The 13,861-nt window shown below is 40.9% G+C and overlaps 1 protein-coding gene across 15 annotated transcripts in view; it reads left to right on the forward strand.

The window, feature by feature from the left end:
* Nucleotides 1-13,861, forward strand: part of CDC42SE2 (CDC42 small effector 2) — a 91,685-nt gene that overhangs the window by 52,469 nt on the left and 25,355 nt on the right. For 9 of the 15 annotated variants that reach the window (XM_087741621.1, XM_087741618.1, XM_087741624.1 and 6 more), the window contains one exon: nt 6,543-6,863. In XM_087741621.1, coding sequence (XP_087597747.1) covers nt 6,810-6,863 — 54 coding nt within the window. In that variant the 5' untranslated portion in view covers nt 6,543-6,809. Of the gene's footprint in view, nt 1-955; nt 3,233-4,127; nt 4,145-4,857; nt 4,899-6,542; nt 6,864-13,861 lie in introns of those variants that run through there. The other 6 variants (XM_087741619.1, XM_087741625.1, XM_087741626.1 and 3 more) reach the window with 4 other exon arrangements.

A 13,861-nucleotide genomic window follows, 5' to 3' on the forward strand; every position in this document is an offset into this window, starting at 1 on the left:
CACAATTGACATCACTAATGCGTTTTTCTCAATTCCTTTGGTGGCAGAGTGCAGGCCACAGTTTGCTTTCACTTGGAGGGGGGTCCAGTACACCTGGAATTGACTGCCCCAGGGGTGGAAACACAGCCCCACCATTTGCCATGGACTGATCCAGGCTACATTGGAACAGGGTGGGGCTCCGGAACACCTGCAATACATTGATGACATCATCCTGTGGGGCAACACAGCAGCAGAAGTTTTTGAGAAAGGGAAGCAAATAGTCCAAATCCTTCTGGAGGCCGGCTTTGCCATAAAACAAAGTAAGGTCAAGGGACCTGCACAGGAGATCCAGTTTTTAGGAATAAAATGGCAAGATGGACATCATCAGATCCCAGTGGATGTGATCAACAAAATCACAGCCATGTCTCCACCAACCAGCAAAAAGGAAACACAGGCTTTCTTGGACGTTGTGGGTTTTTGGAGGATGCATATTCCAAATCACAGTCTGATCGTAAGCCCTCTCTATCAAGTGACCCAGAAGAAGAATGATTTTAAATGGGGCCCTGAGCAACAACAGGCCTTTGAACAAATTAAACAGGAGATAGTCCATGCAGTAGCCCTTGGGCCAGTCTGGGCAGGACAAGATGTAAAAAATGTGCTCTACGCTGCAGCCAGGGAGAATGGCCCTACCTGGAGCCTCTGGCAAAAAGCACCAGGGGAGATTTGAGGTTGACCTCTAGGGTTTTGGAGTCGGGGATACAGAGGATCCGAGGCTGGCTATACTCCAACTGAAAAAGAGATATGAGCAGCATATGAAGGGGTTCGAGCCGCTTCGGAAGTGGTTGGTACTGAAGCACAGCTCCTCTTGGCACCCCGACTGCCAGTGTTGGGCTGGATGTTCAAAGGGAGGGTCCCCTGTACACATCATGCAACTGATGCTACATGGAGTAAGTGGGTCGCACTGATCACACAACGGGCCCGAATAGGAAACCCCAGTCGCCCAGGAATCTTGGAAGTGATCATGGACTGGCCAGAAAGCAAAGATTTCGGAATATCACCAGAGGAGGAGGTGACGCGTGCTGAGGAGGCCCCACCATATAATAAACTATCAGAAAATGAGAAGCAATATGCCCTGTTCACTGACGGGTCCTGTCGTCTTGTGGGGAAACATCGGAGGTGGAAAGCTGCTGTATGGAGTCCTGTACAACAAGTTGCAGAAACTGCTGAAGGAGAAGGTGAATCAAGTCAGTTTGCAGAGGTGAAGGCTATCCAGCTGGCTTTAGATATTGCTAAACGAGAAAAGCGGCCAATGCTCTATCTCTATACTGACTCATGGATGGTGGCAAATGCCCTGTGGGGCTGGTTACAGCAATAGAAACAGAGCAACTGGCAGCGCAGAGGCAAACCCATCTGGGTTGCCGCATTGTGGCAAGATATTGCTGCCCGGATAGAGAACCTGGTTGTAAAAGTACATCACGTAGATGCTCACGTACCAAGGGTTGGGCCACTGAAGAACATCAAAACAATCAGCAGGTGGATCAGGCTGCTAAGATTGAAGTGGCTCAAGTGGACCTGGACTGGCAACATAAGGGTGAACTATTTCTAGCTCGGTGGGCCCATGACACCTCAGGCCACCAAGGAAGAGACGCAACACGTAGATGGGCTCGCGATCGAGGGGTGGACCTGACCATGGACACTATTGCACAGGTTATCCATGAATGTGAAACATGTGCTGCAATCAAGCAAGCCAAGTGGTTCAAGCCTCTCTGGTATGGAGGACAATGGCTGAAATATAAATACAGGGAGGCCTGGCAGATTGATTATATCACACTTCCACAAACCCACCAAGGCAAGCGCCATGTGCTTACAACAGTGGAAGCAACCACCAGGTGGCTGGAAACATATCCCGTGCCCCATGCCACTGCCCGGAACACTATCCTGGGTCTTGAAAAGCAAGTCCTGTGGCGACATGGCACCCCAGAAAGAATTGAGTTGGATAACGGAACTTATTTCCAAAACAACCTCATGGACACCTGGGCCAAAGAGCATGGCATCGAGTGGGTGTATCACATCCACTATCGTGCACCAGCCTCCGGGAAAATCGAACGATACAATGGACTGTTAAAGACTACACTAAAAGCAATGGGTGGTGGGACATTTAAACATTGGGATACACATTTAGCAAAGGCCACTTGGTGAGTCAACACCAGGGGATCTGCCAATCGAGCTGGCCCTGCCCAGTCAAGACTTTTACGTGGACTGTAGAGGGGGCTAAAGTCCCTGTAGTGCACCTAAAAAATATGACGGGGAAGACAGTCTGGGTAACTCCTGCTTCAGGCAGAGGTAAACCCATTTGTGGGATTGCTTTTGCTCAAGGACCTGGATGCGCTTGGTGGGTGATGCGGGAGGATGGGGAAGTCCGATGTGTACCTCAAGGAGATTTGATTTTGGGTGAAAATAGCCAATGAACTGAATTGTATAATGTTAGTTGCTATATAATACTGGATGTTATCGCTTCAATGATCACTATGTGCCTATCAACAGTATACAGTAAGAATCACCCAAATTAATGAAGAACAAACTTTGAGGAAACTGAACAAAGTGCAGTGGTGATGGAACCAGAACTGGCTTCAGCATGCAACAATCCAACACCACACACCATGTCTCCTGCCCTGAAAGACTGTTATGACAGATGAAGCCCAAAGTCACAGACTAAATGAACTCAACAAACATTTTAGAGGGATAGCCTATAGACTAGGGAAATTATATCTATATGTGTGTGTGTGTATGTGTGTGTGTGTATATATATATATATAAAAATATATCAAAAGACTGGAAAAGTGGTAGTGATTAATTGGAATGTATTTGAAAGTGTAAGACCTGGGCATGACGTATATGGTATGGAATAAGGGGTGGATACTGTCCTGGTTTCAGCTGGGATAGAGTTAATTTTCTTCTTAGTAGCTGGTATAGTGCTGTGTTTTGGATTTGGGATGAGAATAATGTTGATAACACACTGATGTTTTGGTTCTTGCTAAGTACTGCTTACACCAGTCAAGGACTTTTCAGCTTCCCATGCTCTGCCAGGTGCACAAGAAGCTGGGAGGGGGAACGGCCAGGACAGCTGACCCAGGCTGGCCAAAGGGCTATTCCATACCATATGATGTCATGCTCAGTACATAAGCTGGAGGCGAGTTGGCTGGGGGGGAAGTGATCGCTGCTCAGGAACGGGCTGGGCATCAGTCAGTGGGTGGTGAGCAATTGTGTCGTGTATCACTTGCTTTGTATATTATTATTGTATTATATTATTATTATTACTATTACTACTACTACCATTCTATTTCATTTTACTGCAATTATTAAACTGTTCCTATCTCAACCCGGGCGTTTTCTGACTTTCACCCTTCCAATGCTCTCCGCCACCCCACTGCGGGGGGAGTGAGCGAGTGGCTGTGGGGTGCTTAGTTGCTGGCTGGGGTTAAACCACGACAATGCAGCAGATTTATACCTGGTCTTTTACATTAACTTGGCCACTGTAAAATTAATTTGTTTAGCAGAGTGAGGGTGTATAAAATTCCAGTGCTTTAACGAATACTACTAAGTTTTTGTTTGTCTTTTAAGAGGTGCAGTTACTGTCAGTTTTGTCCAGACTTACAGATATGTCCTCCCACCACTGGTGGTTTTTTGTTTTGTTTTGTTTCTTTTTTTTAATTAAAAGACAACAGATTTAAAAACTGTGTGGTACTGGTTGCAGAACCATGAAATTAAAGGCAAATGTGACCCTATACAGCCTATGGAAGATAAAATACATTTTTAAGAGTGAACATGTTATCTGAGACTATTATTCATGATCTCTAGCTCAGCTTTGTCATTCAGCAGCTTTGGATTTAAGGGGGGAGCCAGTTTCAAAGAGAACTCTGTCCTGGAGGGCACAAGTCCTGCATGCTGAGGGTGGCTGGGTGGAGAAAGTTTTCTGCACCCTTGAGTATTTTGTTGCCAGGAAGAGCCTTCCAGGCTCTCAGGAGCACGCACAAGCCCGTCAGGTTTGTTCCCAGGGCTTTGGCTCAACATGGCGCTTGACGCTGCAGTGAGCTGGAGGAGCGTGCCAGCTGTAGTGAGCAAATGAGGAGACGGATCAACAGAGGAATTTCCCTGCCCTTTCCACGTACGTCTTCTGTACATGGGTGTAACAGCAGGATAGAAGCTAACCTTCTGTGTGAACAGGAATTTGATATGTTAAATCTGATCTTCATCAAAAAGAGATTGTGAGGAAGCAATAACATGAGTGTCAGAATTTCAGGAGCTGCAAATCAGAATATTGGGTCACCTGCACAGCAGGAGAAGCCCGCTGCAATATATCTGTTATAGCTCTGGCAGCTTACAATATATTAGACTTAAATGCTTCTAACTTCGACTACTTTCTTTCTCAATTTCTCATAATCTGAGCAGCTAGCATTGGGAGAGCATTGCTGCATTTCAGAACAACTTGGAGCCTATCTTCTCAAAAGTAGAAACACCAAGTTTTAAGGAGAGATAAGCTGTACAGTTACTGGACTAAAATTGTCAATTGTTACATGCTTAACAGGAGTTAACCATGTTTGAGTTCCAGTTTTGTTACATATCAAATCAAGTTTAGAAAAGAATTGTGTAGCATGCAAATTCTGAGACTGCAGAGAACAGTATTTTCTTATCAAGCTTTTCTATGTTAGTCCCACTCTTACTATTTAAAGTTGATCGAAATTTCAGTAACGAGAAGAATTGAGAAAATTATGTGAAGCTACCGAATTATGAAGTGAAAACTTCCTTAGAGACTTTTAAAGCTTATTTTTATTCTTGGATTTCACACTGTTGGTTGATAATTCCCATGTTTTCTTGCAGCTTCTTGACACATACATGGGATTTAGATGATCATCTTTGAGGTAGGAAAAAAATCTTCTTAAGCAGTGAAAATATGTAATACTAGCACTGTACTAAGACCTTTTTTGAAATGCCTGAGAAAAGAAAGGTTCTATAGAAGGATTTCTTGGTTTTTGGTTTTTGTTTACATTTTTTCTTACCCTCAAGGTGTTCTGCTTAATAAAATTGCTTTGCTCTATATGGTGTTGTTGATAGGAAAAGCTAGCAAAGCATTTCCCCCTTTCCCCCCCTTCCTCTTTTGATCTTTCGGCAAGAAATGCCACAAACAGGCATATAAACTTCATTTAAATGCTACCAGTAGCTTTTTCAAAGCTAGGAGAGACAAGTACTTTTGCTGGGGTCTTGCTATTTAGATGGTGTTACTGCAGCATGCATTTATTTCTTGAAGAGTCTCTGTTAGTCTCTTAAAAGGTAAGAAGTGGGAAAGCTTCCCAGAGGCTTTGGGCTTGGTATGGGAAAGGTGCTACTGTATTTCTGTATGTGTGCGTTGTAGCCAACAGTCCTGGAAAGTACCTGGCTAGTGGCGGCTGCAGAGTACAGTACCTTGGCATGTATGTAGTAAATGAGCAATCTCATTGCTTATGTGCTTGGCATGTAGAGAACTGATGAAAGCAGTAGCTAAGTGGGGCTGCTTTGCCACAGAATGTGCGTGTATGTACATGTATGTATGTGTGTAGTCCATGTATGCCATGGAGTCTCCAAACCACTTCGTACTGTGAGGAATTGCATACAAATAATGATGTGTAGTTATGCACACATTTCTGTGAATGAAGATGCAGTCGTATATAGAATTATTAAGCAGTATGCATGTAAAAACTTCTGAATACTCATCTCACTTTCTCTGCAAGTAAAGTTTATTATAGATGGCAAGATAAATGACCAGAGTGAAAGCTCACAGGAATTTTTATTGCACTCTTACTGAAGTAAACCGGGTTGGAGATTAACCAATAAACATTATTTTAGTAAAGGAATGGTTGGAATCTGGAGTCTTAGTTGTTCCACATGAGGAATTTTAGAGGTGTTAGGAAACAGTTTCAAACTCTACAAGTAATGTCCTGTTTTGAAGCCAACTGTATGTGAAGCAAGAGGGTAGAGAGAGTGGAAGGAAAATACCTTGAGTTGACGAAGTCCAGCCATTTTGCAAATTTTCCATATACAGAAATGTATTTGTTTCCTCAGCACCTAGAAAAGCATGCCTTTGCTTGACAGCTGTGCGACAGGGTTGGGGTTAAATACTATTTAAACTTTGCACTGTGAATGGACTGGGTAACTTTTCCGCTGAGAAATATGAAATGTCAATAGGCACAATTCCCTAAGAAGTTTAAAGGGGTGTATGGGCAATTCTCACTTTTTAAAATGACATTTGAAAGTTAGAAACAGATCAAACAGAAATGGCTGCCAAAAGACTGGACACCAGTTCTTGATATCACTTCATCTAACCAAAGCTGGAATGTTAGCCTTATACAGATTGCTGGCATATGCCATTTTTGGTAGTCACTGTAGAAATAAGCACATGACTTGTTTGCCAGTGTCACTTCAGTCTGTGGTTCAAGATATTCCCAAGAAATCACTGGTGTGGGTGGCTGCGTGGGAGCATGAGATTCTGTATATTATTTCTTTTTGATGTAATGTACTTCTGTTTTCAGGTTCACATAACGCTAGGGACCAAAGAAGCATACGTAACATTTCTGTGGTGCTGGGACCAACCTTCTGAAAGAAGACTCTAAAATAACTTTTTGCCTTCAAGTTGTTTGCCCTGGGACTGACTTGTCTTTGGAGAAGAGCTCAACAGAGGAAAGATTTTCACATTGGAACCATTATAAATAAATCTATTTAAAGAACTTGCTACCTGGAAGCAGATTTACAGAGGTTGTCCTGTTTTTCGTCTGTGTTCCCACTTCAGACTGTAAACAATGAGTGAGTTTTGGTTGTGTTTCAACTGCTGTATTGCAGAACAGCCTCAGCCTGTAAGTATGAATATTGGCACTGCTTTGTTTTTGTATAATTAACTACATCATTCACATTTTCTGGTTTTCTTATGGCTTTTTAAATTAGTGCTGTTTGGCCAAGCTCAGTGAGAATTAAGCAATTAGCTAACATCCTGGCTTAGTGCAGAGAAAAAAAAAGTCTGTTCTAAGCTGTTGTCACACATATTTTCTTGTCCTTAAGATCAAATCTATCCAAAGTCTTTGGAAAGAGCCTTTATTTAAATTGAAGAGGTGGGGAAAGGAAGGGTGAGGAGGACCTGAACTATTATTCTAAAATAAGTCATTTTTGAGTGGAGATCCGTGAATGTCCTGACTTCTGTATGGCTTAAGGCCTGCCTTCAGGTGTGACTGGACAATGATGAAGGAAGGAAATGATTCTGTTAAAAAGTCCAGAGTGAAATCCAGTCCTCCTCCACCTTAATTTAATTGAGGATTTCAGCCTTAATTGTTTTGTTAATTTTTAGATGAACAGTTGGATAAAAGAACATTTCAAAGCATATGTAAGGAAGACAAAGTACAGAAATATTCTTGGGTTTCACATACTCTAACTACCTTTAGAGTGTGTTCCTGAGTCCAGTGCTGTTGGGAGAAAGTCTGCCTGCGTGAAGGTGGAATTAACCACAGATATGGTTAGCAGTGTGAGAAAAATCATTGTATCGTGTGGCATCCAGATCAAGCTAAATGAATGTATAGAAAAGACAGTCATTTGCAAATACATGGAAGAGAGCCCATTTACTACTAAAGGATATGCTGGAATTACAGTGAGACCAAGAGAATCCCAGAGTGAATAGAGTAAACTCACATTAATATGCTCAGATGATAATATTTGGCTTTAGGGAAGCCAAAGGATTAAAAAAACCCCCAAACATCTAATCTTAGGTATTGTCATTGCACAAAGCCTGAATGCCAGACTGATCCCTGGGTGGCAATGCCAATGTTAAAGTGTGACCATTAATATTTCTAACAAATGAATGTAACCTTATCTCACTCTTAGTCAAGTAGAGTTGTGGGAGACAAACTCTGAGTTACCAACGTGGGAAGCTGCAGTCCTCTCCTGTTGCTTTAATACCATGCAGTCCTTTAAAATGCAAGCTGCATCCATATATAGCCAAAGTTATTTGCCTAGTTTCTGGAACATATATTTCAATTAAAAATAAGGTATGACTGTTACAAATCTTTGAGATAGAAAATTGGATATTCTGTTTGTTTACAAGAATCCCAAGGCTCAGTCCTTATAAAATCTTGACTCAAACTTTAAGATACAGTTAATTTATTGCCCAAAAAATAAACGGTATGTTAATACAGCATGTAGTGATCTGTGGGTTGTGACTCATGGAAAGGGTGGAGAATGTACTTTCAGAAGTGGAAAAAAGGGAAACAACCCATTTTTGTATGTTTCTGCTGATCTGGTGGTGTGCATTTGCTTAGAAAATTAAAACCATCCTTATGTTTAAGATAGAAATAGCCCATTGCTGAGCATTGACCTAGTTCCTGAAATCTGCCTTTCAAATGTTGTAGGAGCCTTGCTTGCTATGAAGTGCCAAAATTCTTCAGGATGCATCTCAGAAAAAAAGAGTTGTGGGCCCTCTTTGTCATGCTTGACAATAGGCGCTTAGTTGTCCTTCCCCTGCAGTAACTCAACTCACTTTGCTGTGTTGTGTTGTATAGCTGTTGTTCTGCCATGCACTGTTGCAGTAAGTGGAGTATTTAATCAGGTACATATACATCTCAGTAAGTACATGAATGTTTTTCCTCTCTGACATGTAGCAAAGCATGTACCTTCAGTGTGAGCACGTTGATAAAACAGACAATTGGTAAGGAAGCAGTTTTTCCGTGTTTCTGCAGGTGTTGTGTGATTGCATGTTTGGGAGACTTACATGCTGAAAAACATGATAGTTTTTAGTCCCCAAAAACTGGTACTTATTGCCTTGTTGTATCAAAAGATAGGTGAATCACGCAAACTTGCGTAAAAGCTACGTGTCTGTCCCCTACCGTGCATTCAATCTGTCAGTGTAGTCGTTTCTCAGGAGAAATGCCTCATCTGCCTGGTTTCATCTCTTTCATGTGCCTTCTTTCATTTTGTCTCCTGCATCTCAACTTCATGGCCTGACTAACAGCATCCCAGCCATCATTTTCATGTTCAGCCATTACATGTTCAGCACGCTTCTTCTGTGGAAGGACTAATGTGGGCTTCTAGCAACACTAACCACCACTAATTATCTTTGTCAGGTGCTGATACCTGGGACACCTGTGATGTCATGGGTAGCAACATAAATTTTAAGCCTCTTCACTAGAGGAAAAAAAAAAATGGCACTTTTAGTAGTTGCATGTTTCTGTGATATTTATAGCTTCCATTAAGCTAAGGAGTTTTCCTCCTCTCTTGAAATCCAGGATGCAGGAACTCTCTGTTGCTTTCTTCTGGCAAAATTCTAGCATATTATATTAGGAATCTTCAGTACGGCATCTCTATTCTTTGCAGCTATAGTGCACTTAAAATGAAAAACGCGTACGTGCACTGAGTCCTTTCAGTCAATTTTATGGAAGACTATTACTCAGGCTGTACACGAAGGCATTTTCTAGGTTATTGCCAATACTCTGTATGCCTTCCAGACTTGCATACTGGTGCTTCCCAGTGCGTTTTCATGGTTTTGAACCATGTCTTTTTAGATAAGATTTGCAAACTTTATGGCAATAAGAACACATTACTTTACCTAATTTCACTGCCACTGCCACTGCTTCCCTAGTAGCATACCCCAGAGCAGAACAGTAACAATGTTGCAGTTATATATTAGTGCACTTTAAGAGGTTCCTTAATTAAAAGACAGTATTCAAATATTACCATCATCTTTTATTGAAATGTATCACAGCACAGCTTTTTGTCTTTTGTCAGTGCTAAACGGATGCACCGTGTTGCTGTGAAATAAAACATAGGTGTCTTGGAAAGCAGTGTTCTACTCTCTCTTCTAATATTTCTTTGGTTGCTAAATATTTCACTTGGTGTTTCCAAGACTACAGTACTCATAGTAAGATCATGGAAGGGACGTGTTTGAACACAGGTCTCTATGCTTCTCTGAAATAGGGTGATAAATGAAGAAATTGAGTATGCAAAGAAACAAAACTAAGTAGTGATACAGTTGAAGGAAGCATGTTCCTGATGGTGGCTTAGGTCTTGCTTCTTAATAGCCTGAGGTCTTTACCACAGTAGAATGCAAATAAAAGCCAAGGGAAGGGTGTTCTTCTATCAGCTTCTAGTTTTCTCTTGTCAGGTTTGGATTGGTAATATATTTTACCACAATGAAGACTTCAGGCAACTAGTTGCTTTCATGTATGCTGTTTTCATGATACCAAGGAGGTGATATTGATCTCTTAATAACTCTGTCTCTTAATAACTAATTTCTCTTAATAACTATATTCAGGTTTTCTTGTTTGTTTAAATAGCCTGAATTCAGTCTTTTATGATCTGATCCAAACTTTTTTTTATTTTGAGAAGAGTAGCGCTTTCTGTGACTGCACCAGGTTTCTTACAGCTCCCACTGATACCCTTTATAGGTTCTGTAAGCTGATCTTGCACTTCCCAGGGAGAAGACAAGTCTTTCTTCGCATGCTTCCTATGTGCTATTGTCCCATCCACTGCTACATTTCAGTAAACTCTGCCAAATCCCTGCTACCAGATGCATTGCATGGTAGCAGAAGTTTAGAGAGCCTTTTATCTTGCAGGTTTTCAGAGAACATGTCCATTGCTTCTTTCTTAGGCTGAGCTCATCACCTACACCAGGAATCTGTTATTTTCCTCCACTTTTTTTTTTTAATGCTCTGTCCATTTTTAACTTTCAAAGTTAATTTTTGGTCTGAGAAGCCTTTGCTCATGATCTGGTGCACTCCCACCTGGTTTGGGCCACCGCCTAGTACAGCTGAGCTCTTCAGTTTCCTTTGACCTTGCAGTAAAATTACTGCTCTGCTATAAAAGAATAAAGTGTACTTTTCTCCTCCTTCCTCTGAGCTTCCTTCTCTAGTTAATTAGTTTCTGGTTTGTTGCTTGTCTCTCATTTAGATGATTTCCATTTTGTATTTTGTCAAATGGCCATTACAGTTTTGCTGCACACTATGCCATAAATGGCATAAATGTTTAAAGTGGTTTAGAAAGTGAAGTTTCCTTCGTGTCTTTTTTGATGTATGAAAGAGGATTGACAGATCTCTATGTAGAGTGGGGAGGCCCATCTTAAAACACAGGCAGAAAAAACCCTGCACATACTGCTGTATTTATCAACTGAACTGAATGCTGAATGCTACAGAAGACACAAATGATCTTGACTCTGGTTACTTAAGGAAATTAACCACTGATGGATATTGTCAGTTCTAGCTTTTTTTCTAGAGAAGGAGTCATAGATACAGCTAAGGATACATCTATCAATGCAACTCTTAAAAACTTGAACACAATAAAGATAACGAAGCGTTCAGTATGCGTAACATGCAGAATAAATCACCCTCAGCAGGCATGCACAGTAAATCAGGTGTTTGCTACTGAAGAAGTACTGGGCCAGGCTCCCCATTCAGTTTGGCAGTGCTGTGCAAGCACAGCTTCTGGCTCGAAATGACTAAAGCTCAGGCTCTCTTATTCGTTAGATTTGATCGGCCTACCACGTTCAGTAAGCCTATGAAAGACTCGAATGTAAAAGGTGACAACTCTAGAGAGCCCTCAGATTTCAGAGTTGTCATACTGAGTTACATATTGAGCTGCCAGTTCAGATGTTTCAAATTCCTTCTTTTTCCTGTTCAGTGCTGTTGTACAAGTAGCCTGAGGGAACACCTTATCAAAGGGGGCAGAGTTAAATAAGCAGCAAAATGCTTGGCTTTTATTTCTCAAACCTGATCTGTTTGTGCTGCTTTCAGCCTGATAGAGCTGCTTTAGATTTTTTTTCCTTTAAATTATCCCCTACATGTCTTAAAATGTCTGTTGTGATGTTCAAGTATTAAGAAGTTGACAAAGAAAACAAAAAAGGCAGTATTTTGTGTTTATGTATACATACCCGAATGAAAATGAACTGAATATTCTGTGATCCTTTATCATGGCTGTGAAATTTTTTAGGAGCTCTTAGTTAGCTGTATTGATGCTATTTATTTAATTTAATACTAGTTGATGGGATGGAAAATAGCTCTTTGGGAGGGTGGAAACAAGAATTATGCCAGCTTTCTCTTGATGAGAATGTGTCTTGCCATTATCAACATATTTGAAGAAGGACGTAATATGCTTTTAATATCTACAGGCTCTGTGGAGCTCAGGCTTTCTGCTTAAACACTGGGAGGAAGGAGATTGTAATCTTTGATCTGGACACCAGCGTTAGAGACCTTGAATCACTTGTTTCTTTTAAATCTCCAAATTTTTCAATGAGAAGACCTCTTCAAGAGCAAAACCCAGTATAAGTCACGACAAAAGGAGCTGCGACAAGAAATACTTGATACTGCCTTGCAAAAGTTGATAGTTTTGCAGCCACCCTTGGAGACTGTGCTGAAGCATTTCTGAAATTAACAAATCCAATGCAATTTTTGTAGTTTTGTTTTTTTTTTTAATGGAAGTTGAAGCTGCAAAGCCCTGATATTTTTTGTGTGCCTTAATTTTAATGCTCGGCAGTTCAACTGTTTTTCCCCTGTTCTGCTTTTCATGTCGGAACAGGGTAGATGGGCAAGCATGTAAGTTTAGGGGTGTTTCTACTTGCCAACAGCTAAAGGCAGAGGTAACTTGGACATAGTCTGAGAGCTGTGGACTTTCACTGACTCCGTATGGAAGTACGCTTTGTGTTAGTGAATAGAGTCAGTCGTTGCCCTGAAGCTAAGTGTTCAGCCTTTTACCTTTAACTGTTTTTGATATGAAAGGGAGTATTGAGAGTAGAAGCTTCCTCTGCTGCTAGCTTACTGTATTTTTATTGTAACTTTTCTGTAATGGGTCTGAGATATTCTGTTGGAGATAATTCTTAAGACCAATAAGCAACTCGCAAAATATGCATTTTTAAATGGCTATTTTAAAGATCTCTGCCTGCACTTACATTTTTAATTTCCAGCATTAACAGTTCACAATGATGAAAGTTTTCCTTTTTCAGACTGTTCCTCAAACTTTTAGTTCTGCAGTTTCTGTCATGACTCTTACTTATGCGTGAGACATGCATGATATCAAAGTTCCCATTATAGCTATTCTTCATGTATTCTCAGAGGTTCTGAAATTATAAGGTGCCCATTAAGCCATAGACTTTAACATGCAATCACTTGCAATGATTTTCTCACTTTCATCTTCAGAGTGGCTTAGCTGATCACTCTAAAATGCTGACTGCTGTAATTCTGGGTTAATACCTTGCCACGGAGTGAGAAGGAGTGGAGGCTGGGCAGAAAAGCTGAAGCTGTGAACCGCACTGTGATGCAGATTCAGGGAAGTAATGCATCTCTGAACCCATTGGTTTTATTTTTGTTTTTCAAATAATTTTAGAGGGTTTTTTTAGCTACTTGGGTGTAACCTCAAGAGATCTGTAGTTTACTCTATCTGAGGAAAGATACCATCTCTCTTTGTGTTTTCTCCCTCAAATAAATGTGTGACACTTGAGTGATTTGTTGACATGTCGTGCTCTGAGAGTGACCTGGTATCAAAAGGGAGAGGCTCGCATGGAATTTTTTTAAATAGTTTTAAGCTACATTATGTCTCTTCTTGTAATTGTAAATTCAGTTCATTCAGTCTCAGAAAATAGTGTGGGTTTGTAATATGCTGTCTTCAGCAGGCACAGGGTCTTCACAGTTGTTTGTTTCTGTTGCTTGTGGTATGACTGTTTTTCAGTGTGAATGTAACTACCTTTTGTGTTCTGCTTGATGGTTTATCATAAAGGACTACTTAGTTCATAGTTCGTATATTCTGGTACTGGGACACTCAAATCAGCATATTTTAATTTTGCTTTATCTTTGGCAGGCCTGCATTACAGTTTAGGTGTTTCTAACCT

This window comes from Nipponia nippon, unplaced genomic scaffold (genome assembly GCF_047370975.1).
Source record: "Nipponia nippon isolate SJK-2023a ecotype South Korea unplaced genomic scaffold, ASM4737097v1 scaffold_8, whole genome shotgun sequence".
Classification (NCBI taxonomy): Eukaryota; Metazoa; Chordata; class Aves; order Pelecaniformes; family Threskiornithidae; genus Nipponia; species Nipponia nippon.